At 41.3% G+C, this 23,845-nt stretch overlaps 1 protein-coding gene across 3 annotated transcripts in view; it reads right to left on the reverse strand.

Annotated features, from left to right (window-relative positions):
- The window catches only part of GRM7 (glutamate metabotropic receptor 7), an 825,787-nt gene extending 803,826 nt beyond the window's left edge, over nucleotides 1–21,961 (reverse strand). For 2 of the 3 annotated variants that reach the window (XM_033133274.1, XM_033133273.1), the window contains exon 1: nucleotides 21,125–21,961. In XM_033133274.1, the coding sequence (XP_032989165.1) occupies nucleotides 21,125–21,643 (519 nt within the window). In that variant the 5' untranslated portion in view covers nucleotides 21,644–21,961. The remainder of the gene's footprint in view (nucleotides 1–21,124) is intronic. The other variant, XM_033133275.1, reaches the window with a different exon arrangement.
- Nucleotides 21,962–23,845: the final 1,884 nt, after the last annotated feature.

A 23,845-nucleotide genomic window follows, 5' to 3' on the forward strand; every position in this document is an offset into this window, starting at 1 on the left:
GTGGTATAATTTACTTCTAACTACAAGGGTATAAGGTGAGAATTCCTGCTACGGGAGTAAAAGCCCCTGTGGGCAGCTGTGGGATAAATACAGAAGGGAAGGAGGTCTCTCATGTCCCAACCCAGAGTCTCCTCAAGTGGGTTGTTCTTCATACCACCTGCTTTATAATGTGAGAATAATGCACTGGGTGTGAAAATCCATTTATATTTCCAGGTGTATACTGAACCTCCATTTAGTTTCTCATCACCTTGGAGTCATCGTACCAAGCATCATTTATTCTATTCATATAAATTATCTAGGAATAGAAGTGAGGTCTATTGGAGGAGTCCAAAAAGCTTTCTGAGTTGCCAAAGTCCCCCAGTATCAGAAGAAATTTTAGATTTCCTGATATACGAAAAAACAATGTTTGTAAGTAAACTTAAAAATAAAATTACAACAAATACGATTAACCAAGTAGCTATTATAGGTTCAGCTAGATACCAGGCACTTTATAAATAGTCTATTCAGCTTTCATTAGTCCTTCAAAGCATATAATATTGCATCTATTTTACATAAAAGAAAATTGTGTCCAAGCAGGTTAGTGGTTTACCCAAGACCACACAGCTAGGCTATGAGAGAATAAGGACATGTTGTAACAGTCAAAATGGTGATGGATGTCATAACTAAAAGATTATGGCTAATCAAATAAAAATATCCAAACTATCCTAATATATTGTTATGATTTCTTTAGAATAACTTGGAATATAGTAGTTATAGGAATTATAGGGTTTTTTTGTTTTGTTTTTTGTTTTAATTTGCTGAGCATACAAATCTACTTTATTATTCTTGGTGACAAGAAGCTAACTACCCGATGAGGCAGTTTCTTTAAGGTTTGGACAGCTCCAGGGGTGAAACGGGGTCACATCTTACTGCCTGCAATGCCATCTAGTTATATACCTTGGGGAATAAAGCAGAGTAAGTAACCACTATTCTTGACAAATGGATACAATTTCAGTTTTTCAAAATGTGTCCGACTCATTCATTGTACCAGATAGATTTGTCAAATGGCTTTGCCCATTTTGCCAATGTATGGCACACTACAAAAACATGCTGGGTCATTTAAAGGACTAAATTCCACCTCATTGATGCTGGGATCAATATAATTTGTGTTGGCATTTTGTCTCACACTAACTTTAAGGACTTTAAGGAGGGTGTGTCTGTGTGAGGGGGAGGTGGGTGTTCCAAGTCTCCAAACCATGGATTGATCACCTCTGCTTAGTACTTTCTGCTCATTTCCAGAGGGGACTAAAGATGAACTCTTGAACTTCTCAATCTGCTCCCTCTACCTGACAATCCATACTAGCTAAGCTGATGGGATCAAGATACCCCATGCAGGAGTTCCAGAGTTTAAAGTCCTAGCAATTTGGAGGAGACAGAAGTTAGCCCCAACTCTCATAACACCCCGCTACTGGCCACTAGCCTATCTTAAGCTGTTCTTGCTAACACTAGTATTTCATTCTAAAAATTATTTTGCATTATCTGATGGCAAGCATACAATCTCAAGTGTCATTTTTATTAATAAGACTACCACCAACGAACTATATTTTATGGATTTTTCTTCTGTAGACTCCATCTACCCTATGAAATCTCGCATTACTGCATCATGGAGGCTACAATCCCTTTCAGAGGGAATAGGTTCTTTCCAAACATATGAAATAAAGATTTACATTCCCATATTGCCCCAAAGAAAATAAATTTGTTATAATATGCAAGAGAGTGACTGAAGATTTTCCCCATGTCTGTGTTCATTAAAGGGTTTTGGATAGATTTAATAATATTAAACAAGTCCTAAACACACAAACTAAAAATTAGTAAATTAAAAGAAAACAAATTGCATTTGTAGCAATAAAACAACATAAACACATTAATATATAAAAAGTTGTTATAAATTGATGAGAAAAACGAGTCAAGGTCATAAAGTCACAAATAAAGAAATATAAACAGCCAATCAATATAGGAAAATATGTTCAACCTCACTATTATTAATCAAAGAAATACAATCAAAATGATTTAGGTGTCATATTTTACTCATCGGAATTACCACAAATGTTTTTTAAAATGATAATATTTATATTAGTGACAATGTATGGAATCACACAGGATGTTAAATTTCTAGTGAAAAAGTAAGGCATCGTAAACTTTCCAGAAGACAATATGTCAGTATGTACCAAAATTGACAAGCAGCCATTCACATTCTAGAAATCCATTCTAAGAAAATAAATGATCAAATACTCAAAGCCACATGAACAAGGAGGTTTCTTTCATTGTTTAGAGAAGCAAAACAAGGGTAATCTAAACGATGAGCAGTAGGAGACTAGTAGGTGACATAAATAACAGGGTGCCGCTCAGCCATGAAAATGATGATACAGATTTTTATTAGGTGACATGGAATCATGTTCCTAATATATTGCTGAGTAAAATATGTTACAGAATAATTTTATAGTTTGATCTAATTAAAGATATTTTATGCCTGTGATGTGTTTGTATGCATCTCCCTCACAAAAATGTCTCAAAAGAAATCCTCAAAAATGTTACAGAGGTGATTTATCAGAAATGGGATTTGGATTAGTTTTACTTTTTCTTCTTTATACCCTCTCAGTTTTGGGAGTTACTGCAATGAATTTGTATTACTTTTATAATTGAAAATATTTTCATTTTCAATAAAGAGATTCAGATGCCTCTAATTGTCCAAATATTTTGCACCATGCCTCAGAGTATTGGGGTAAAAGAAAAATCAGCTCTTTTTTTGTATCAATCTAGATTTACTTCCCACAAATTCATTATTTGAAATTGGTAAAAGTTGCACAGAATAAAATTGTTAGGCTAGCAGTATTATATGACTTTTTAAAACATTGGAGACTTTGGAATAATTTATTTGACAGTTTCCATGTGACACCGAGGCGGGGTTGAGGTATTAGGATGAAGGGAAATAGACAGTAGTGACCTTGAACTAGGAAAGAGAACAACAAAAGGAAATTTGATTTATACTCTTTTTACAAGGTAGAAGCCCCCAACTGTCAGTTTGTACTAATGAATATAGGCTGTGTGTGTGTGTGTGTGTGTGTGTGTATACCAAACATACACACATGCACACACACACATATTTAATCCATCACCTTAGGCTAATCACTCACTATGGCAGACAGGACCAACTGTTTACTAAAGACTTTAATTAGCTACCCCAGATTGTAGAGGCATCACTAGAACCAAGCCAGGGACAACATTCTCCTTCTCTACTTGCATCTGTCTATGTGTGGCCACATTGTTGGTTCTCTCTCAAGCAATGTGACGATGAAGTGAGATGAATAGTTTTGATTTGAAAGATAATAAGTTGATATTTGAGCTGGCAACTTTCTCACCTTTACTTTTTAAGCCAAACGTAGAAGTCACATAATCAAGGTGGTGGGTTCCTAAATCGCTGAGGAGAAAACTGAGCCCAAAACAACCAAACCCATACTGAACTACTTACTGAGTAAGAAGTGAACTTCCACTGTGTCACCTTATGGAGATTTAAGATCTTAGTGTTCAACTAATGATTTTTTTTTTCTTTAGACCTCAATTGACTTATCTGTAAAATGAAGTATTTGAACAGGATCAGTTCTAAGTTTCTTCCAGTGCTTATATTTTTATCTTATTTTTTAAATTCTCGGAAACACTCCACATATTGCTTACCTTTTAAGTTAGTCAGTGAGTCTACTTTTACCCCACAAAGTCAGGTTCTTCAAGTTATGGAGAAGTCATAGCCGACTGTTACTTTGCTTTGAAATATGAGTTCAAATATGAGATGAGAAGAGGTGAGAGGACCCGGAGAAATGATTTTGACAAAGAGGAGTGAGAGAGAGCATGCTGAAAAATGTTTATTAATAAAGAATTCAGACAGGAGAAATGGATGGGTGATATCTAACAGATTTCTTCAAAGGCATTTCAGAAAGAAAAAAATTGTGAAAATGTAGAAAGAAGAAAAAAAATAGCAAAGACATGAAATGCCTTTTGATCCCCAAATGGATTTTATTTCAAACAGATTTATATTGCTTATATATGCACCATAAAATTTCTCTGTCCACTTCTTCCAGAATTTTCTAAAGTCTGACAGAACATCTGCAGAGAAAGGATGTCATTCCAGGATAATCAACTGCAAGTTACTAAATTAAGATCAAAATGTCTTCAACCTTGAACAGTTTTCAAAGAGTTTTTAGAAGAAAGAAACTCTCTAGGGGGTAGTATAATTATATAATTGTACCCTTTCTAAGAGGCTATTTACAGATAAGTAATGATTCCCCACTATTCTCTAAAGTAAAATATACTAAATAAAATAGAGTTTATGGGTGTTTGTTTGGGATAATTGGGAGGAAATCTGTGCAGACACTGCTAGCTGCCTAGTCAATCAGCACTCTCTCCTTCTTCCTTACTATCTGAGCCCTGGTTTAGGGGATACTGTTATCCTTAAGGCTGAAGCGGCCAGTTAAAATCCCTAGCTGATGAGGCTAGGTGCTGAAGATACGTGGCAAATAACTTGCTCCCTGATTTAGACACTGCTTCATCCCTCCCTCCCTCTCTCCCTCCTTTCTCTTTCTTCCTGCCTGAATGGTTGGAACACTGCTAAGAGATTCAGCAGTCACCTTGCAACTAAGGGGATCCCAGAGACACGCTAGAGATGTGGGAGCTGGAAGAAGGATGGAACCTATCCCTGTTGACATTCTTCAGTAGCTGAATTAACACTAGAGGGACCATCTCCAAACTTCCTGGTACATGTGTGAAAAGTGAGATAAATCTCTTTTTCACTTCCTATTAGTTCAACCAAACTCATTACCAATAGAAATGGAATCCTAGCCTCAAGTTTCTAGAACCGTTCTCAGCATCCCATAGTCAAACACCCATTCTAGTCTCCTGATAATCTGTCTTGCTTAGGGTAGATGTGTGGGGAGGACTGGTTCTTCTGGAAGGTCTGATACTCAGACCCACCGAAAAAATGAGTAATATATTTATGTCCACTCATCCTTCCATCTACACTCAGAGGCCAATCCCTTCAGGAAGCCTTCACTGGCAACCATTTTTACTCCTCTCTATAAACAGAATGGTTAAGAGTATGGAGTCTGGATCAGACTTCCTAGATTTGAATTCTTAATCTGCCACACAGCAGTTTAGGACTTGGCCAAATTAATTAATTTCTCTAGTCTTCCCTGCAAAATGGGGATACTAAGTAGCTCCTACATACTTTATTGAAAGGATGAAATGAGCTAATGCAGGTAAAGTCCTTGTACTCTTTTTGGGGTCAATCAAATGTAGCTATTAGTGTTACTTCGGTCAATTTAAGGTCGAGCCCGTTTGCCCTCCGATGGTTCTCTGTGACCATCCTGTCCATCACGTGCACAATCTCATACTGCAGAATTTTAGGTGTTTTCTATAAACAAGTGGTTCTCAAGGTGTGGTCCCTGGGCCAGTAACATCAGCAACACCTGGAAAATGGTGAGAAATGTAAACCTGCTGATCCAGAAACTCTGGGGGAGGAGTCCAGGAATCTGTGTTTTAACAAGACTCTCAGGCTTGTACCACTCTGATGTATAATCGAGGTTGAGCACAACTGAGAACATCCGTTTCAGACTCCCCTAGAGGTTGTTCACCAAAAATAGAGTTTCCAGGACTTTAAAACTGTCCAGTTGGAGAAGGGGTCCAGGAAACCACCTGGTTAGCATGTCTGCCACAATTCTTTAGCACATTCATGTCTGAAAATCCTTGCCCTTTTTCAGTTGTGGTTCATTGGTCTCTTTTCCCAGTGGACACTATTTCCTTGCAAGGAAGGACTGTGAAGATTTGTTGTTGTTTGTATTATTATTTTTATTGTTATTATTATTGTTGCTGTATTTCTAGAATCTCTAATGCATAGTGCAGTCTCAGACACAAAGTAGTTGCTCATTAAACAGGTGTCCCAGATGTCTTAGTAGAGCTCTAAGGTTAATTCCTTCAGAAGAAGTAGTTACATACTCACAAAGAAAGTTTAATTCCTTGAATTTCTTTGCCATTTTCTTAGTTTTGATCGTTCTGAATAATACATATTTTTTTTATTTTAATTTTGTGTGTCAGTCCGTGTTTACCATCTTCAATCACACAGAAACAGGTAAATATGGTTAAATATTTATTTTTCAAACTTCACAAAAGTAAATAGGTAGAAGGGAAATTTAAATAATTAAATTTCAAATGATTTCTTTGGTATGTTTGCAAATCCATACTTCTGATGCTATTAAAGATTAAAACTGTACTAAGATTTCTGGAACACTCTGTATGGTGTTAAATGAATTCAGTTTTGTACAAAGCAGAAGAAATATTTTCTTCAGCAAATATTTCTTCAGATATAAAATCACAACCACAAATCTACAAAAAAGCAAGTAATTGAACTAAATCTGATTGGTTATTTTCTTATGTTTGTGTTTGTGTGTCTGTTAATTTCATTGTTACTTGCTGGCAGAATCCAAAATTTATATATACAGAGGGTGCCAAAAACACGTATACACATTTTAAGAAAGGAAAAAAAAATTTTAATTGTAATACTCAATATATACTGATAACAAAAGATGAATATAAGTCATATTTAACTTATGCAGTTACAAGAGGTGCTCAAAGTGGTTACTATCAGTGTAATTTTAATATAGTTTTTTCCTTTCTGAAAATGTGTATACATCTTTTTGGCACCCACACAAACACACACATAAAGGGTGCCTATATATATATATATATATATATATATATATATATTTCCTCAATTTAAAATTATTTATATATATATAAACAATTATGTATGAATAATTTAAATATATAGGTAACAACTGTATATATATATATATATATATATGAGCAATTTTAAATTGAGGAAAGCATATCCAGTGGCCTATTATTTTTCCCATAAGTTGTAAAGGAACACCACTTTCTACACGTCACAGTGGAATGTCAGTCTAACTCATGAGTTATTTAATGAGCATATGTAAAAAGCCATTTCTTTAGCCAGTGACTTATGGGGGGATGCTAGGCCCTCGTACCCTTGTCAGGAGCTGATCCACTGGAGAGATAAGAAGGTACCTGTTTGCTTTGTACAAAGCAGGAGTGGTTGGGGATGGCAGGTAGCTGCAGGCCAACGATACATCATGTCCATATATATGTCATACCAACAAGTCTATGATTGCACCTACCTCCCATATCCAAATTTGTACCATTAATTCCAGGAAAACCTAGTAAGATCCAATGTGCTGTTGGGCCAGGGCATCAAGATGCCTGTGAGTTAATGTGAGGATGTCTTGGTCTAGTCAGGGTGGGACCAGCGAGGCTCTCGGCACCAAACCCCTCCTCCATACCGGGCAAGCCCGTCCAAATCTTCACCGACTGCTGTCGGAGAGTCTATGGGAGGGACACTCACTCCACTATAATGTTTGTGACCCAAAATGCCTTTGCACATTGTAAGTATTCAGCATATGTTGAATGAATGATTGAATGAATGAACTGGCATCATCAAACAGACCTCATACTTATCTGAGAAAAATAGGCTAGAATCCCTCCCTATCCCTCCTCATCCCCGTAAGACTGCAATAAGAAAATTGTAAAAATTACAACTGAGGAAATTACAGAAACTACCTAGTCCACTCTCACAGAGTTATGCAACTTTAATTTAGTGGGAAAAATCACTGATTTTAGAGTCAGAGACACCTGAATTCAAGTTCCACTTCTATCATATTTTAATGGACAAATAATAACTTCTGAGGCTCTATTCTATCTGTGTATTATTAGGTATCATACAGTGGTACCTCGGTTTTCAAAGGTAATCCGTTTTGGAAGACCCTTCAAGTTCTGAAACGTTCGAAAACAGCCGACAGCTAGGCCTCAGGATCTTGCACTCAGCGGAAGCCCAGTGACATGTTCGACTTCCGAGGCGTGTTCGAAACCGAAGCATTTACTCCAGGGTTTACAGCTTTCATAAACCGAAATGTTCGTCAACGGAGACGTTCGAAAACCGAGGTACTACTGTAATACATATTTTTACCATATGACTATCGAGGGATTAAATGACAAAATTCATTTGCAATGGTCAGCAAAGTACCTTGCACCTAGTAGGCACTCAATATGTTAGCTAATTATTAGGGGAGAGATATTAATACGGGAGAGATAAAAACAAGACTCAGGGGACTGACTTTTACCCCAGTGGTCCCAATGACTTTCTTCCAGATAGAGTAGTCTCTTCAATTAAGACTAAGGAGAAGAATATGAACAAATTAGGATAAACACTTTGAAAATAGTTTTATTCGTCCTGAGTGAATGGGTTACACAAATAAAACAATGGATGAGTTCAGCAGAAATCCTTTATGTTAGTTCTGTATTATAGAAAACCAACTTATGGCTCTAAGGTGAACCTTCCCATCCAGCCCACCCCTACCAGGATCAAATGGTATAACTGTAAATGGGAAAGGCAACAACGGATAATCAACAAGCTAAGTTCAAAGCTACTGAAGCTTCATAGGTTTGACAGAGAAAACTCAGGTTTATTATTATACGTTAAAACAGGTAATATGAAGCACTTCTTCTACAAAAAAAAGTTACCCGAATGTTCAGAACCTCTATAATAATCCTATAAACATAATCAGCATGAAATTTATTTAGAAAGCTTCCTTTTTCTATATAACCTTTAATGTACTATTGCTGAGCACATTTCAACAAACCTCAGATAAATAACCACAGAAGCCCTATCAGAAAAAAACAAAACAAAACAAAAACAAAAAATAGAGTTAGAAGCTACAGGACATAATGGATGAGTAAGACCTTATACTTGACCTTAAATAAATTAACATTAAATAGAGTGGATGAAGCATGTACAGAACATAAGAATATTAAAAGGCCAAGGTAAGTACCGAAAGGAACAGGTAGGGGATTTGTAAGAAGCACATAAAATAATAGTTAGTTGATTCCAGAAAGTCTGAAGGGAGTAGGTTCCCTTCTCTCCCTCCTTGTAATGAGGTGAGGGTGGGATGGGGAATAGAGGGATATGGGGATTGAGAATCTTCCCTGCTCTCATTGGAGTGGCTACAAGATGTTCTCACCAGGAAGTGATACAATATTTAAGGGCTCTTGAGGTCAGAGAAATAAGGGTTTGAAAATCTGCCTTCATCTCTTACCATGTTTCAAGCTGTTTATCTTTTCAATTCTTCAGTATCTTTGCCTATAAAATGGTGATGCTAAAGCCTCCTACCTGAGTGTGAGAACATGATATAGTGCATATACAGGGCTAAGCTCGGTGCCTGGCACATAGAAGGTGCTCAGGATGGTTCATGGAGTGACAATAATGGTAAGTAACCTTGATGGTGGCAGTAGTCAGATGGATTCCTCTCCCAGAACTGGCTCTAACTGGGGGTACAGTTGAATGAGCCCTAGAGTCAGGAGGCTTTATAGGCACGCAATGTTTGACAAATATGTACTGGTTGTCCAAATGATTGTGTGCAATCTGATAAAGGGAAGAGCCTCAGATTTGCTCAATTACTTAATAATATTCGTAGAGGTAGTAGTCATGAAAGCTAAAATGTATTAAGTGCTTACTGTATGTCAAACAATGTGCTGAATGCTTTAAAAGAATTTAGTCATTTATTACTCACAACAGTGCTATGCAATAGATCCTCATATTATTCCTTCTTTTCAGATGTATAATAAGGCTCAGGGAGTTTACGATAAGCACCTAAGATCACACTGTCAGTGTGTGATGGCAATGAGTTCAAATTCAGTCTTTCTGACTTTGTTGCTAATCATTAAGTACACAAGTAAGCATATTGCCCATTGCTTAGAAGCCCACCTTCTAAGGCTTGAAAATTTCACTCTGTCCCCTGGATGAAGAAGGGAGAAAACTCTCTCTCCTTGACCCTGCTTGGCCTCAACATCCAACCTCCCTTCTCAAAACAGGGATCATTGAAATGAGCAGCAATAAATGCCATGTATGAGTAAAGCCACCTTGATGACTAGGGGCCAGTTACCAGTGGAAGCAAAAGCTCTGTTGACAACCCTACCCTTGGACAGACACATGAGAGAGGTTTGAGGACTAATAGAATGAGGCATAGGAAAGAGTGACAGAACCGGCATGGTGATGATGATGATGATGATGACGAGGACGACGATGACAATCATAATAAATGGACCTCGGTGTGCTGTAGGCATTGCATTAAGTGCTTGGCAAGGGAAACCTCATTTAACCTTGAAAACAGTCCTCTGGGGATGGAGGATCATTATCATCCTTTCACAGAAGGGAATACTGAGGCCCAGGTAATCGGGTAAATTGCCCAAGCTGACCTGGTGAGCAAGAGGAAAGCAGAGATTTAAACTACACCCCAGCACCTACCGTCTTAACCATTATGCTATACACTGCCTCATGAAGGTAGAAAAATTCCAGTGGTCTTTCCTCGTAACCCACTCCTGCACTCCAAACGTAAAGAAGTCCGAGAGAGAGAGAGAGAGCAAGCTTGGGGAGGTTGGAAGCTGAGGTGGTGCCTGCCAATCATTTCAAAGCAATGTCCTTTGCTCATAAGATACAGTTCTTGTGATAACTTTCTCAACCAACTACCAAGAAACCGGGAGCAAAGATTGGAGTGCAAGTCTGGCCTTACTTATGTGGAAGGTGGGACAGCAAATTTGACATTAGGCTTAACTGTTCCAAAAAATCTGGTCCCAGTAGACATCCACTCTAGTAGATTCCTCCCCGGCAACCCAAAAGCAATATTTCACGGTCATGTGGTTTTTCGTAGTTCCACTCTACTCATGCCTGTCAATCATCCTCTGGCCTCTTCCTTTCTCCACTTCTGTACAGGAACACACAAAGTCTATGCGCTCTGATGTGAGAAGGTTGTATTATGAGAAGCAGCCATGGTGCCTCAATGTTTTATATTTTTTTTCCATCTTAATTCTATTATGCCAACTCTACTGAACTTAATTACAGTGAATACAAAATTACACAATTACCCTCTGTGCTGTTCTTCAGATGCTATATTTTGATAAAATTTACTACATTGTGCTCTCCCCCTGAACACTAGAAATAGATGTGTGTTGATACAAAATTTGTCATAATTACAATTATAATATAGTTTACATAATGATAGTGTTACAATGAAATTATAGATGTGTAGAGACAACATGGTCATGCATTTTTTTAAATATAAGTACATGCTTAGACAAGTATCGGGTAGCCAGATAAACAAGGAACAGAATTTTGATGAAACTACAAAGGCTGCTAAGGGTTTGCAAATAACTAAGGGGAGCTCAAAATCAGTAAGATAAAATTTCCCTGGCCATGTTTTCAATTGCAGAGTTAATGAAAGATGCGAAATGCCTGGCAAAATTGTTCAAAGTAGCTCACCATGTGGATATTATATATATATATATATATATATATATATATATATATATGCACTGAACTCAATAGTTCACAATTATTTCTAATTAAAGAGGTACCCTATCACAACTAACTTAAACCTTACAAAACGTGGTTATGGCTACAACATAGAGTGAAATGTTTACTCTAACTAAATGCTTGTAGTTATGGTGTCTTGACTAAAATGATTGCATCACAAATGCTACTAAAATGATGCGACACCATTTTGTTCACTTTTGCTGTGAAAACAAACTACAGTGGGCCCTTCAATAACATGGGTTTGAGTTGCACAGTTCCACTTTTATGCAGATATTTTTCAGTAAATATATGTGGGCCTTTCATATCCATGGGTTTCACACCTGCGGATTCAACCAAACACAGAATGAAAACAGTAGTTTTGATCTGCTATTGGGAGTCTGTGGGTGTGGAGGGAGGATTGTACACATTGTCCTACACCATCCATAGAAGGGACTTGGGTGTCCACAGATTTTGGTATCTGCAGGTTTCCTGGAGCCAATCCTCCACAGACATCGAGGATCCACTGATTTTTGGAGTCTGAAGTTATGTGCAGATTTTCGACTGTGAAAAGGGTTTGGCGCGCCTAATCCCCATGATGTTTAACTATACAGAATTGTTTTTTATTTCAGATCATTATTTTTTAACTAATAGTATTCAATGTTTTGAGAACACACAGTGCTAATTGCATTACCTCATTTACTCTTCATAATGACGCTTTCATGTAATCATTCTTAGTATCTTCATTTTATTAAAATGTACCTCTAGTCTAGACCTTTCTTCAGAACTGCAGACTTGTATATACACTTGTGTATTCAACATCTTTACTTAGATGTCAAGAAAACATCTCAAATTTTGTATCTCCAAAACTGATCTTTTATCCCCAAAAGTGCTTCTCCCAGAGCCTTTTCCATTTCAGGTGATAGTAACTTCACCTTTCCAGTTGCCCAGGCCCCAAATCTTGGATTCACTCCTGTCCCACTTCTTCCTTCCACACCTCACATTCAATTCCTTGGAAATGCTCTTGCAACTTTCCAAATGTGCCACTTCTTGGAACATCTGCTGCTAACCTCCTGGCGAAAACCACCATCTATCTTGCAAACACCAGTAATCGCTTCCTGATTTTCTCCCTGACTCCACTCTTTCCCCCTACCCTAAATACCACAGATGGAATTAATATTTTAAAACAAGAGGCAGATCATGTCACACCTGTGCTACAATCCTACCACTGGCTGCCTGTGGTTAGAGTAAAAGACAAAATGCTTGTGATGATCTCCAAGGACTCCCCCCATCATTTCACTGACCTCAAGCCCTGCTGCCTCTTCCTCTCTGATGACTTACTTAGCCATCATGCGCTCCTTTATATCCCTCCAACCTGCCAGTCATACGCATATTTCTGCCTTAGAGTTTTGACACCAGCCACTCCTGCTCTCAGGGAGTGGTCTTCCTCAAATCCACTCTGACAACTTCCTCACTTCAAGTCTTTGGGCAAATATCACCTTATGAAATTCACCCTGACTACCCTATTTAGAATGAGAACCCACCTGTGCACCCTCCAGCACTCCCAGTCCAATATTTTTTCAGTGTTTCTGATTCTTTTCCATATGCCATAGCACTCGTCAACGTCTAACATATCATAGGAGTTATTTATAACATCCATCTGTTTCCACATGACAGTGTAAGCTGAGAGAGAGAGAGAGAGAGAGAGAGAGAGAGAGAGAGAGAGAGAGAGAGAGAGCTCTTGTCTATTTTATTCACTGATATATCCAAGCATGTAGAACAGTACACAGGGGGGTGCCTAATAAATATTTCGGGGAAAAAATAAAAGATAAGGAAACTACTAGTTAAGCTCAAATATTTAAGTAACTTCCTTAAGGTTTGCAGATAGAAAAGGATCACAACAGAACTCAAACTTGCAGCTGACTAACCTTAAAGCCCACTTCTCTTCTCTCCGGCTCTCTGCTATCTTAGGTCCATGGAACTCATGATTTGCCTTGATCATTGCCATGGAAATCCTCATTCCACTGAATAGTATCCCTAAAGTGTTCTCTTTCTCTCTCTCTGTATATACGTTTTCCATTTAAACAAAAGAAAGAGAAAAGTTGAATCCAGCGTGATTGTAGTCATTTTATAGCAAATGTAGCAATAGTGACATTTAGGCAATAATATTTAATGATAGCATAATAATAATGAAATAATAACTTATAAATGTACTGAACACTCATCACATGCTAAACTCCGTGCTAAAATATTTCCACACGTATTCCATTCAATCCTTACAATGATTCTATCAGGCAGGTCTATTTTACTATCCCCGTTTCAAAGATAAGGAAATTGATGAGAGGTTGGTACTTGCTTGATCAGAGTCAGACAGGTAATAAGTGCTCGGTATATGAATTGAAATTCAGGTCTAACTCCACAATTTGATTCTTAACCCCTACATGAAAATTCTGGTTGAATCCTTTGATAGAAGTGTGTCTCCTACTAGAAAACAGCCCCCATTATGTCTGCTTGTACGAATACCTTCAGAACACAGTCCATTTTAAAACACGATAACAATGTTTTAATAGTATTTTAACAAATAGGAATATATACATCTAAACAATAATGGACAAGAGCAGGCTGAGCCCTTGAAAGTGGCTTCCTTGCTATTTTCCATCAAGACTAAGAGAATCAGCAGCTGCAAAATGGAGAAAACACAACACCCAGAGATGGAGAATTCTGTGAATGACCAATTATAAAACTATTACACTGCAGCACTTTTAGAGCAACAGGCAAAATAATCCATTAAGTTGAAAATTCTCCTACCCCTCCTTCTACGGCCCACACACACATTAATGTGTTTATTAGGATGCATTTCCTGTGCTGTCAACTTGACTGTCAACAATTGTATTAATACAGTCCTCTCACTTGGCCCATATATCTGAATGATGGATTTTCCCACTTGAGGTTTGTAGAAAGAGTGGAGTGAATGAAATAAAGTTCAGGAGGAGCCATCATAATCCACAATGATGGGCACTGAATCAGGACAAAGAGAAACATATTTTCTCATTTCTTTGAATGAAAAGCCTACTATATGTTTCTTGCCTGCACACAGGGCTACCCAATGAACCACAGAGAACAAGCACCTTTCATTTGGAAGTAAAGGATTTGTGTGTTCAATTTAACATGGACCTACAGATTTAATCTAATTTTAGAACTTAAATGAAATATTATTTCTTTCTGTAAACAGATGTGATTAAGCAATCAGCAACTTTGATTTCTTTAAGCCACTACTACTTTCAGGGTAGGTCAATCTATAATTATTTTAAGCATTTCTGCACTTGTGCAGAACAACTGAGCAGTATGCTTAGTTAACAACCTGGGTATTACCAGACAAATCTAAGGTTGAATCTAGACTTTGACACTTACCTGCTATGTGATTTGGGGTTCTGTGAATCGCTTTCTTCAGCTATATAATAGGGATGACAATATGCCCTTTGCAGGACTGAAAAGCTGAAGTATTTATAGTACATAGCATAGTGGCCCATTGTGAGGATTCAAATTATTAATATTATGGCCACTACTACTAGTATTGAAAAGAAATTAGAACTTCTGATCTCCTAAAATGAGATCTGTGTCCTGTATCATTGTAATCTCATATATTTTATTTTTGACCTTATAATCTCCATCCAAGAAACGTTTAGTAGTAAATATAGTTAAAAGGAGGTTACCTGTCAAACATGGAAATACCAAAATATTAATTGTGCTGGCACAGTACTCTTCTCAGATAGATATTTATCTGCAAAAAGGTTTTATTGTTTTGTGTTTTTATTAGGTGCATAAAACGTATATATTTACTGTGCCAATGGCAAAAGACCCATTAATTAGTCTGACTATATGTTGCATAAATGTCCTCTTAAATAGTAATCATATGTGCATTTCAGTTGTTGGGAAAATGTGTTTACAGCTTTCTTTTTTTTTTTTGCCTATTTAAAGTAAAAGGGGGTAAGAAGTAGAGTTAGGCTTAATGCTTACTGTACAGTGACCCAGCAGTTTAACGTACTTTGTATTCCATTATGCCATGAAAATGCTTCTGTGCCCTGGGGACAGCAACAAAAGATTTGCTTTAATGAAAGGAACCAAGTATGATTCTGAAGCTTCCAAATAGAAGGCCTATAGGCTGTAGTTTACATCAGAAAGTGTTTGCTCTCTCTCTCAACTGCATCCAGATGGGAAAGATGTGAACACAAATGCTTAAAGCTAAGACAGTGAATGTTGGGAGAAGTGGGAAAGGATGTGAAGTTTGGAGCATCCCCCAACCTTGTTTAGAAGGATTCTATCTAAAGTAAAGAAAATATCAGATATTATTTTTCACTTGAATGCCAGTCAGAGAACCTTACATAAACAGGAAATCAGCTGTTTTCATTATGATGTTTTCAATTGCATATGGCTGAAGAAAAAAAAAAAACAACCCTCAAAACAGTGTAAGGAAATCTTAACAAGCAAACAACAAAAAAAGTACTAGAACTTCAGGGATGCAGTTAGATTCAGACCTAGTTGATTGGGGACTTCCAGAACGTCAACGGGGCTCTCCAGCTCTCACCCTCACTGGCCCTACTGACCAAGGCAGGACTTTCTTCTACAGAAATTCTCTTGTGTTGAGTGACCACTGGGAGTCCCAGAGTCACATCTCCCCAGCTTAGAAATTCCAGAGAAAAGAGACAGTTTCCCCATTTTTCTCTGACAGAAAAGTCTTGGGGAGGATTCTGATAGGCCTGGCTAAGGTCAGATGCCTACACCTGAACCAATCATCTGCTTTGCTTGAGCCCATCAGATGATTCACCCCTGGGGTTAGGGAGGAGGCACTATGTCATTATTTATCAGTTTCCCAAAAGAAATGCCTGGTGTTTTTGCAAGATGAAAGGGGATAGGACATTGGATAATGAAAGCTCTGTCTGTCACTAGAAACTCCACAGTTCTTACTCCCTGCCCTGAGTCATATAATCACGTGGTAAGCTGACCTAGAAGGTCATTTTCCTTATCACCAGCCTTAATATATATTACTAAGCGGCACACTGGTAAAAGAAAAAGGGAAATGTCTGAGTATGGGAAATTAGCTACACTAACATTAACTAAGATGCCTGTGTGAAAAAATATCCTTACAATGTGCCCCACACTCACTCAAATGTTCAAAGTGGGAGCTGGAAACACAACTTCATGGGTTTTTGACAAGAGCAGGTTTTCTCCAAGCTAAACTATAACACAAAGAGATTAGAGACTTCTAGAAACTACATGTTTTTAAAAAGAAAAAAAAATCAGATGAGGAAAATGAGGCCTAGAAAAATTAAGTGATTTAGTTAGGGTAACACTGCTAATTAATGGCGGGATTGAGACGATGACACACTTTGTGTAATCGGGCTATGGTCTTTTAAATCCATGACAAAATCTATATTTGTACAAAATAGAGCATTTATGATTTGTTAATCTCTAAATGTCTATAAAGTTGCATTAAAAGCATCTTCTATTTCAATGATTCTTGAAGAAAAACATGCCCAAATGCATCCTAATAGTATGAGTATGTACAATAAAATACACGTGGAGGTATCTTCAAATATAGTACGTGCCTATCTCTATTCCATCCCTCTCTGCTCTTTTAAAAAAATGCCCCTTTAAAAATTGCCCACTCACCATCTGTTAGGTAAATTTCCTGAGACACAGTAAATGTGGAGGCAGAGATCGTTATAGAGATTATTCCAAGTGTCACTGACACCTATATTTATGAAATTTTAAAAAGAGTAGGTTAGAGTTGCTTTAAAAAAAAAATCCATTATAGTAATACCACACCATACCAGGTGCCCAGTTCTATCCAATTACATAAGATAGATAAATAGATAGATGGTAGATAGATAATACGAAAGAAAAAATATAAGAAAGAAAACTAGGCACTTACATATAAAATGTTGCCAAGAGTTTGAGATAATATTCAGGCTTCAATGGAGAGAAAGAAAACATCTACAAATTTACAAATGTATTTCACTTATGGTACAAGGTCCACACGTTTAGATTTCTGATATGCTCTAGCAAGGGTCAAGTTGACCACTTTTTCCATCTAGTTGCTTCTGAGGGAACAATCCTGAAACAGATGCCCTTCAATTCCAAATCTATATCTTAAACCATGACACTACACGTGAAATATCGTTCATTCAGAGTCAGGATGTAGCAAGCGTAATTTATACTCTCAGAGTATTTGCTCTCAAGTCTATAACAGGAAAGCCTTGAATAAAAATGTTCCCATTACTTTCCACTATAATATATCTTACTTAGAGCCCATAAAACAGTGGTCAGAGGAGATTTAGCCTCTGGGCACCCTATTATATAAACTCTCCACTTTAAGCCATCCTCACTCTGTGATTATTTTTTTTAAATATGTTACTCATAGTCAATATTAATTTACATTTAATCTTTCTCAGCATTAGAGAGTATTATTTTGTACAGACTCAGTAACAAATCTCCAGAAATTCCTCTCCATGCTTCTTTGAGGCTGAAAATGCATTACAGGGCAGTTGCAGTGACTTAATTGTAGTTGGCAGAGCCCTGGCCACACACTAATTTCATTAACATCAAATTCCTGAATTTGAAAGACCCACTGGATATGGTCCCTGTCCTGTGACATGTTACTTACTAACCGATTCAGGGTGCATATAGAGGAGAGAGAGAGAGAAGACTTGCTCAGCTTTACCTTTGGCCTGTACACCAGTAAAACAACAAAAACAAACATGAGAATTTGAAGTCATAGACACTATTTACATCCGAGTAGTCATTCTTGCCCAGGTCCTGGCTGTCAGGGAAGAAGTTCATTGCAGGCTTTGCTGGCAGCAGCAGCATTTGTTACATCTACCACTATCTCCTTGCTCCCTCCTGCCTTCCCAGCACTTAGCTCCCCCTGCCTTTAAGTCACTAAGTATTCCTTTCCCCTTGCCTCGAAGCTTATCTCACTATACATTTTTATCTCAAATGATAGGTTTGGCATGGTCCCCACAGCAACCCACAGGGACAGGGAAAAGAGAACTCAAATCTCTGGAGCGCTAAGAATTCAATCATTTAGAGGAGTTACTTTTTTATAGGACATTCTTAATTGAGCTCAACACTTCAATCCCAGAGAAGATTCACCTACTATTATTTTCCTCTCTCCCTCACGTGCCTTTGAACAATGGGTCTGTGTACCACTACTCTCCGTATTCATTTTGTAGGCTTACAGTCTGGGGAACAGGATTGGACTTGCATGCCAGGAGCCTCTAAGATCACATGCAGAAAAGGCCACTATATAGCCCAGCATGGGCCATGGTTAACCAGGATGCCCACATCAATGGTTATGTTCAGCTTGCAGTACAGGCTACAAGTTGGTGCATTCCTCCAACTACCAGTCTCTTCTCAACAAATGCAGGTGAAAACTGGGGGCTCCTTTCTTCTCTCAGCTGTTCAATCTAACATGAATAACTGCAATTTGCAAATTAGAGGAAAATGACAGTGCTTTCTCTGAATGGTTTTGGTCCCAACCCACACTGTTAACACTGGCTAACACTGGGTTCCTTTCCTTCCCAGCCCAGGGAATGAGGGAACTAAGTGTAAAGCAAGCTGTTTCTATCCCCACAGGTGCTCTCAGGTTCACACACCAGAAGCGGAATCAGCTCCCCCTGGAATCCTTTTCAGCAAACACCAACCTAGTCTGCAATCTCTCTCTCTCTCTCTCTCTCTCTCTCTCTCTCTCTCTCTCTCTCTCCTTCAACATTTCACTCTTATTTCATACAGCCCCATCTGCAGTACTGCCATGCTCTGAGTGAAAGCAGAATCAGGCAGCAAAATAATATAAAAATGCTAAACCAAACACACCTTCAACTCCCAGGGCTCAGGACACCCTGTGGACTGCCCCAGTCATCTCAGGTGATCTCTGACCTCATCCTCTCCTGCAGCACTGCCTCCTGACTTGTCTAGCTTTAAGCTCAGAGATGAAGGAAGTGTTGGGGTTTTGCTTACAACAACCCAGGCTCCTCCTGAAAGCGTCAACTCAGAGTGAAAGCTGTCCCCAAAGCACTTTTGGGTTTGCCAACCCCCAGGGTCTCCATGATGGCATACTTAGGAGGTGTTCGGGAGGCTCAGAGAGGCCATACCAGGCTGCAGCCTTGGAGGGCACCCCACCTTCTGACGCAAAACAAACTTCACACTCCTGGGAGCTGATGTGATGACAGCTTGATTCTCACAAGGAGTCCCCTCCAGAAACCCAGCACCCTTGGGAAAAGCACTTGATGGGGTGCCTGATTCTTTGGCTATGGGGAGCATAAGGGCACCAGTCAGCCCAAACATCTGGAGAAGAGATTAACTGGGCATGGGTATTACCCATGGAGAGACCTGTGCATTAGGAAAGGATCGTCTCCAGACGGAGACGAACAAAACACTTGGCGGTGGGGGTAGAGAGGGAGAAGAAAGGCAAAAATTGAAAGGGGGAAAAAGGCAGGGAGACAGAGAAAGACACACAGGGAGGCACACGGAGAAACAAGACGGGAACCAACCCACAGTCACGCAGACCCTGAAACTCAATTTCTTAACCCCAAAGCTATCCATTTATACCCACTGCAGCACCGGAGCTACGGGACGGAGGCTGCGGAGCGGCGGCGGGAGAGCACTGCGGTGGAGCCCACCGCTCAGCTGCCCGGATCCGCCTTCCTCCCGTTTCGCCGTCGCCCTCCGGCGCCCGGAGCAGCACCGCCAGGCCTTGCTCAGCGCACCCCACTGCCTCGCTCCAGAAGCCCTTTTGCATGGCTCGGGAATCGTCCTAGGGGCCCAGGATTGGGGTTGGGGGCTGCGTCAGGGAGGTCGTGGGAAAAGACGGGCGGAGGGAGGAGGCAGCGAAAGCGATTTTGTTTCGCAGTTAGCATGAGCTCATCTCTGGCTCTGAAGTGACAGGAGTAGAAAGCTGATCGCCCAGCTCCTCCTGCCAGTGGCGGGACTGCAAATGCAATTTAGACGGTGCAAACATTTGCCCACAGCAGATCCCCAGGGGGTCATATCTGCGGGTGGCATCTCCCCCACTTGCGGAACGTCCCCGTGCCTTCCGCCCCTGCCCTCGCAGAGACAGGCTACAGGTCAGGAAATCCAACCCGACAGAGATGGGCAGTTAACCTCCTTATTGTAGGTGAAGACCTAGTCCCGGGTTTAAGAAGTGCCTCCCTAAGCTCTTCAATTTTTCCAAGGAAGCTGAGGCTTGCTGGTAGGCTTGGGGCTGGGGAGCTGGGGAGTTGAGAAATGCCCAGGTTCCAGGCGTCTTCTCATCCTTCATATTCCATGCGCCTAAACGGCTCTCACCCGGCACTTTTACAAGCCTGTTTTCGGACCATATTTCACCCTAATGCAAACCCATTTAAATCATCGCCTTGTTTTTCGCATATTGCTTCTTATAAATGGGGCCATAAATCCAGGAAGTCAAGCCTGATGGAGTGGAGCGCGCACAGGGGAGAGATGGAAGGGAAGTGAACCAAGCAGGGAAGGTACCTCCTCGGGTGGGGTGGGAGGGATTCGGCAGGATCTCCAGGGTGTAAATGCACGAAGGCGAACCTGACCCCTCATCCCTGGAGTCCAAACCAGCTTTTAGGATTGAGAGCGCAGGGAGCTACGTCCCGCTCTGCCCCGGAGGGAGCGCCCCCCTACCTGGAAGAGCCTCAGGATGTTGGCTACCATGATGGAGACCGAACTCCCCGAAGCCCCAATCACTCCAACTACTTTCTCCGGCTTGACAAAGACCGGAGGCTCCCCGTTGGTGCAGCGCACATCGGAGGTGTCCTTCTGGATGAGCGCCTGGACGAAAGTGAGCGACTGTTCGAGCGCGTAAGTGTCCCTGGAACAAGTGTCCAGGATCCGCGCGCCTAGCGTCACGTTGGGCAGCAGGTTGGGATCGCTGTTGATCTGGTCCAGGGCGTAGAGCATCGCTTCCAGCCTGTGGATCCCGTTCTCTCTCTTGATGTCGCCGCAGGGCACTCCGCTGGGACCCTTGGCGTGCACAGGGAACAGCCCCCCGAGGGTGACGTCCCCCTCGATCCGGATAGAGTGTGGGGCGTACATCTCCTGGCCGCGTGCCGCCGCCGCCAGAGCGCACAGGAGCACCTCCAGCACGCAGCAGGGGAACTTCATCAAAGTCAGGACGCGGAGCAGCTTCCCCAGCTGGACCATGCTGCTCCGGCTGCTGCGGTGGCGGCGGCGGCGCTGAAGGAGACCGTGGCGGGCTCGCCGGGGTCCGGGCTTCTTGGGGTGAGCTCTTCCCGGGAAGACCCAAAACTCCTGCAGGCACGGAGGGTGGGGGCGCCCGGGAACGGGCGGCCGGAGAGGAAGGGGGGTCCCGCGGCGCCTGCCAGCTTGGGGCTCCGAGCGCTCTCGGGTTCCCGGCCCGCGCGCCGCGCTCGCGCTCCCCGGCTCGCGGCTCGCACTCTTCAACAGCCCAGCACTGGGGAGAGGGCTCGGATTGCTATCGCTTTAAATGGTCTTTCGGCTCCCTCTCCTCCGCCTCCTCCCACTCCCTCCCTCCCTCGCTGGCTCTCAGTCTCTCCCCACCCTTTGCAGCGCCCGCCCTCCCCACTGGTTTGCATCATCACGCAGGGAGGGGCTGCGTGCTGAGGTAAGGGGGGGGCAAGGGTGGGCGGCTGGCAGCGGTGGGGAGTGCCTCGGAGAGGGAGTTTCTCGGTCCCCAGGGAATCTAGGGATTGCAGGTCGCAGGCGAGGGCTGAGCTCTTGTCCCCATCTCACTGTAGAAGCCTCTTGCTCGCCCGCCTGCACCCGTACGCACATCCCAGGCACCGGTGGTATCAGCCCCGGGATGGGGCGAGAATGTCTGGTTCTGACCGCTCCCAACCCTGAGGTCCAGAGTCCAGACTCTCAGCTCCGGGAGGACGCCAGGGAGTCGCAAGGTGAAAAGGCCGTGATGGAGAGGAGTGGGAAGACCCCAGTCTGTACTGCCGACCCGCCAGTGCCAGCTTTTCCTAAGAAAAAGAACATACACAGAGGAGCCGGACCCATGACTTAAAGAACCTTTGCCCAGAGACTTCTCCAGGGCCAGGCACTGGGCTACCCCGTAAGGAAACACCCAAACAAGAAACGTTAGGAATGGGAGTACATTCTTGGTCTTCGGCAGTTACTGGGGCCAGAGCCAGATGAACGAAGTCACTGCCATCGCCAGCTAATCTGTGATGGAAAGCCTGCACTTGACCCTTTTCTTTCTTTCCTCTCAAGAGATGGAACAACTGAGACCTCTGCAGAGCACTTTCTCCTCTGGCACTGACAGGTGTAAGGCGCCCTCCTACCCATTTCCAGAGATGCCTCTGGGCTGATGACAGGTTTTCCAGGGCAGGAAACAGCAGGAAAGAGGTGATAGTAGGAGGAAGAAAGAAGGGCAGACAGAAGTGTCTTCAATGATTCAGAATGCCTTTCTCCCTTTTCTTTGGCTGGAGATTGGGGGGCAAAATCAGGATAACCAGAGTAGGTTGCAGTGCAATTAGGAAGCTGTTTTTCAAAAGTGTCATCTCCTGCAGGCCGAGCGTGAACTTGGTCCATTAAAGCAACAGGTGACCCTAGGAAAGGTGATGTCTTTGTCCTTGGGGGCCCGAGTGGACTCGGAGGTTAACTCTGCTCTTCCTGACGCTTTCCTTTGGAGTGCAGCAAAACTCTAGTGCAAGGACTTGAGGGTGAGAGAAAACCAGAAACAAGACTCTACTTTTTGTTGTTCTTACTAATGTACCCCCCCCAAAAAAAAGTCCTTGTACACATATACACATGCAAACACACACACAACAAAAAGCACAAGATAAGTAGTTGCTTGTCTTTACCACCAAGTAGCTGTGTATCCTTGGCATTTCTATTTCCCTGTCTGGGTTTTAGATTCCCCATCTGTAAAATGATGAGATTGAATTGGATGCTCTCCAAATTATCTTTTAACTCTCAACTCCTCTGTTAAAATAGGCCATATCCCTTTGGCCATGGTGCTCTTTTTAGGCCAATATGCTCTGTTGCTGAATGTGTAGCAGACCAGTTGTTTGCTATTCAAAGAACATCACAAATGTGTCCTGGTATACAGGACATTTTTTATATTTCCTTGCCCACCATCTAGTCCTCTTTCTTCTAAGGACAGTCCAGTCCATTAATTTATTTTTGGATGTGCCCTTCCTCCACATTTCAAAATTTAAGGTTTGAGAAAAACAGATGCCACTTCTCATCATTCAGCCTTGGCTACTTGAAGCATGGGGTCCTTCTAGCTACTATGTGACGATATGTTCAAGGATTGGGATGGAACCCAATGAGAGCCATCGAGGGCCAATCCCTGGACTTCGCTGCAGTAACCAGGGTCGTCACCCAGGGTTACCAGTAGCCAACAGACAATCTGTG

The sequence above is a fragment of the Rhinolophus ferrumequinum genome, chromosome 17 (genome assembly GCF_004115265.2).
Source record: "Rhinolophus ferrumequinum isolate MPI-CBG mRhiFer1 chromosome 17, mRhiFer1_v1.p, whole genome shotgun sequence".
NCBI classification, from domain to species: Eukaryota; Metazoa; Chordata; class Mammalia; order Chiroptera; family Rhinolophidae; genus Rhinolophus; species Rhinolophus ferrumequinum.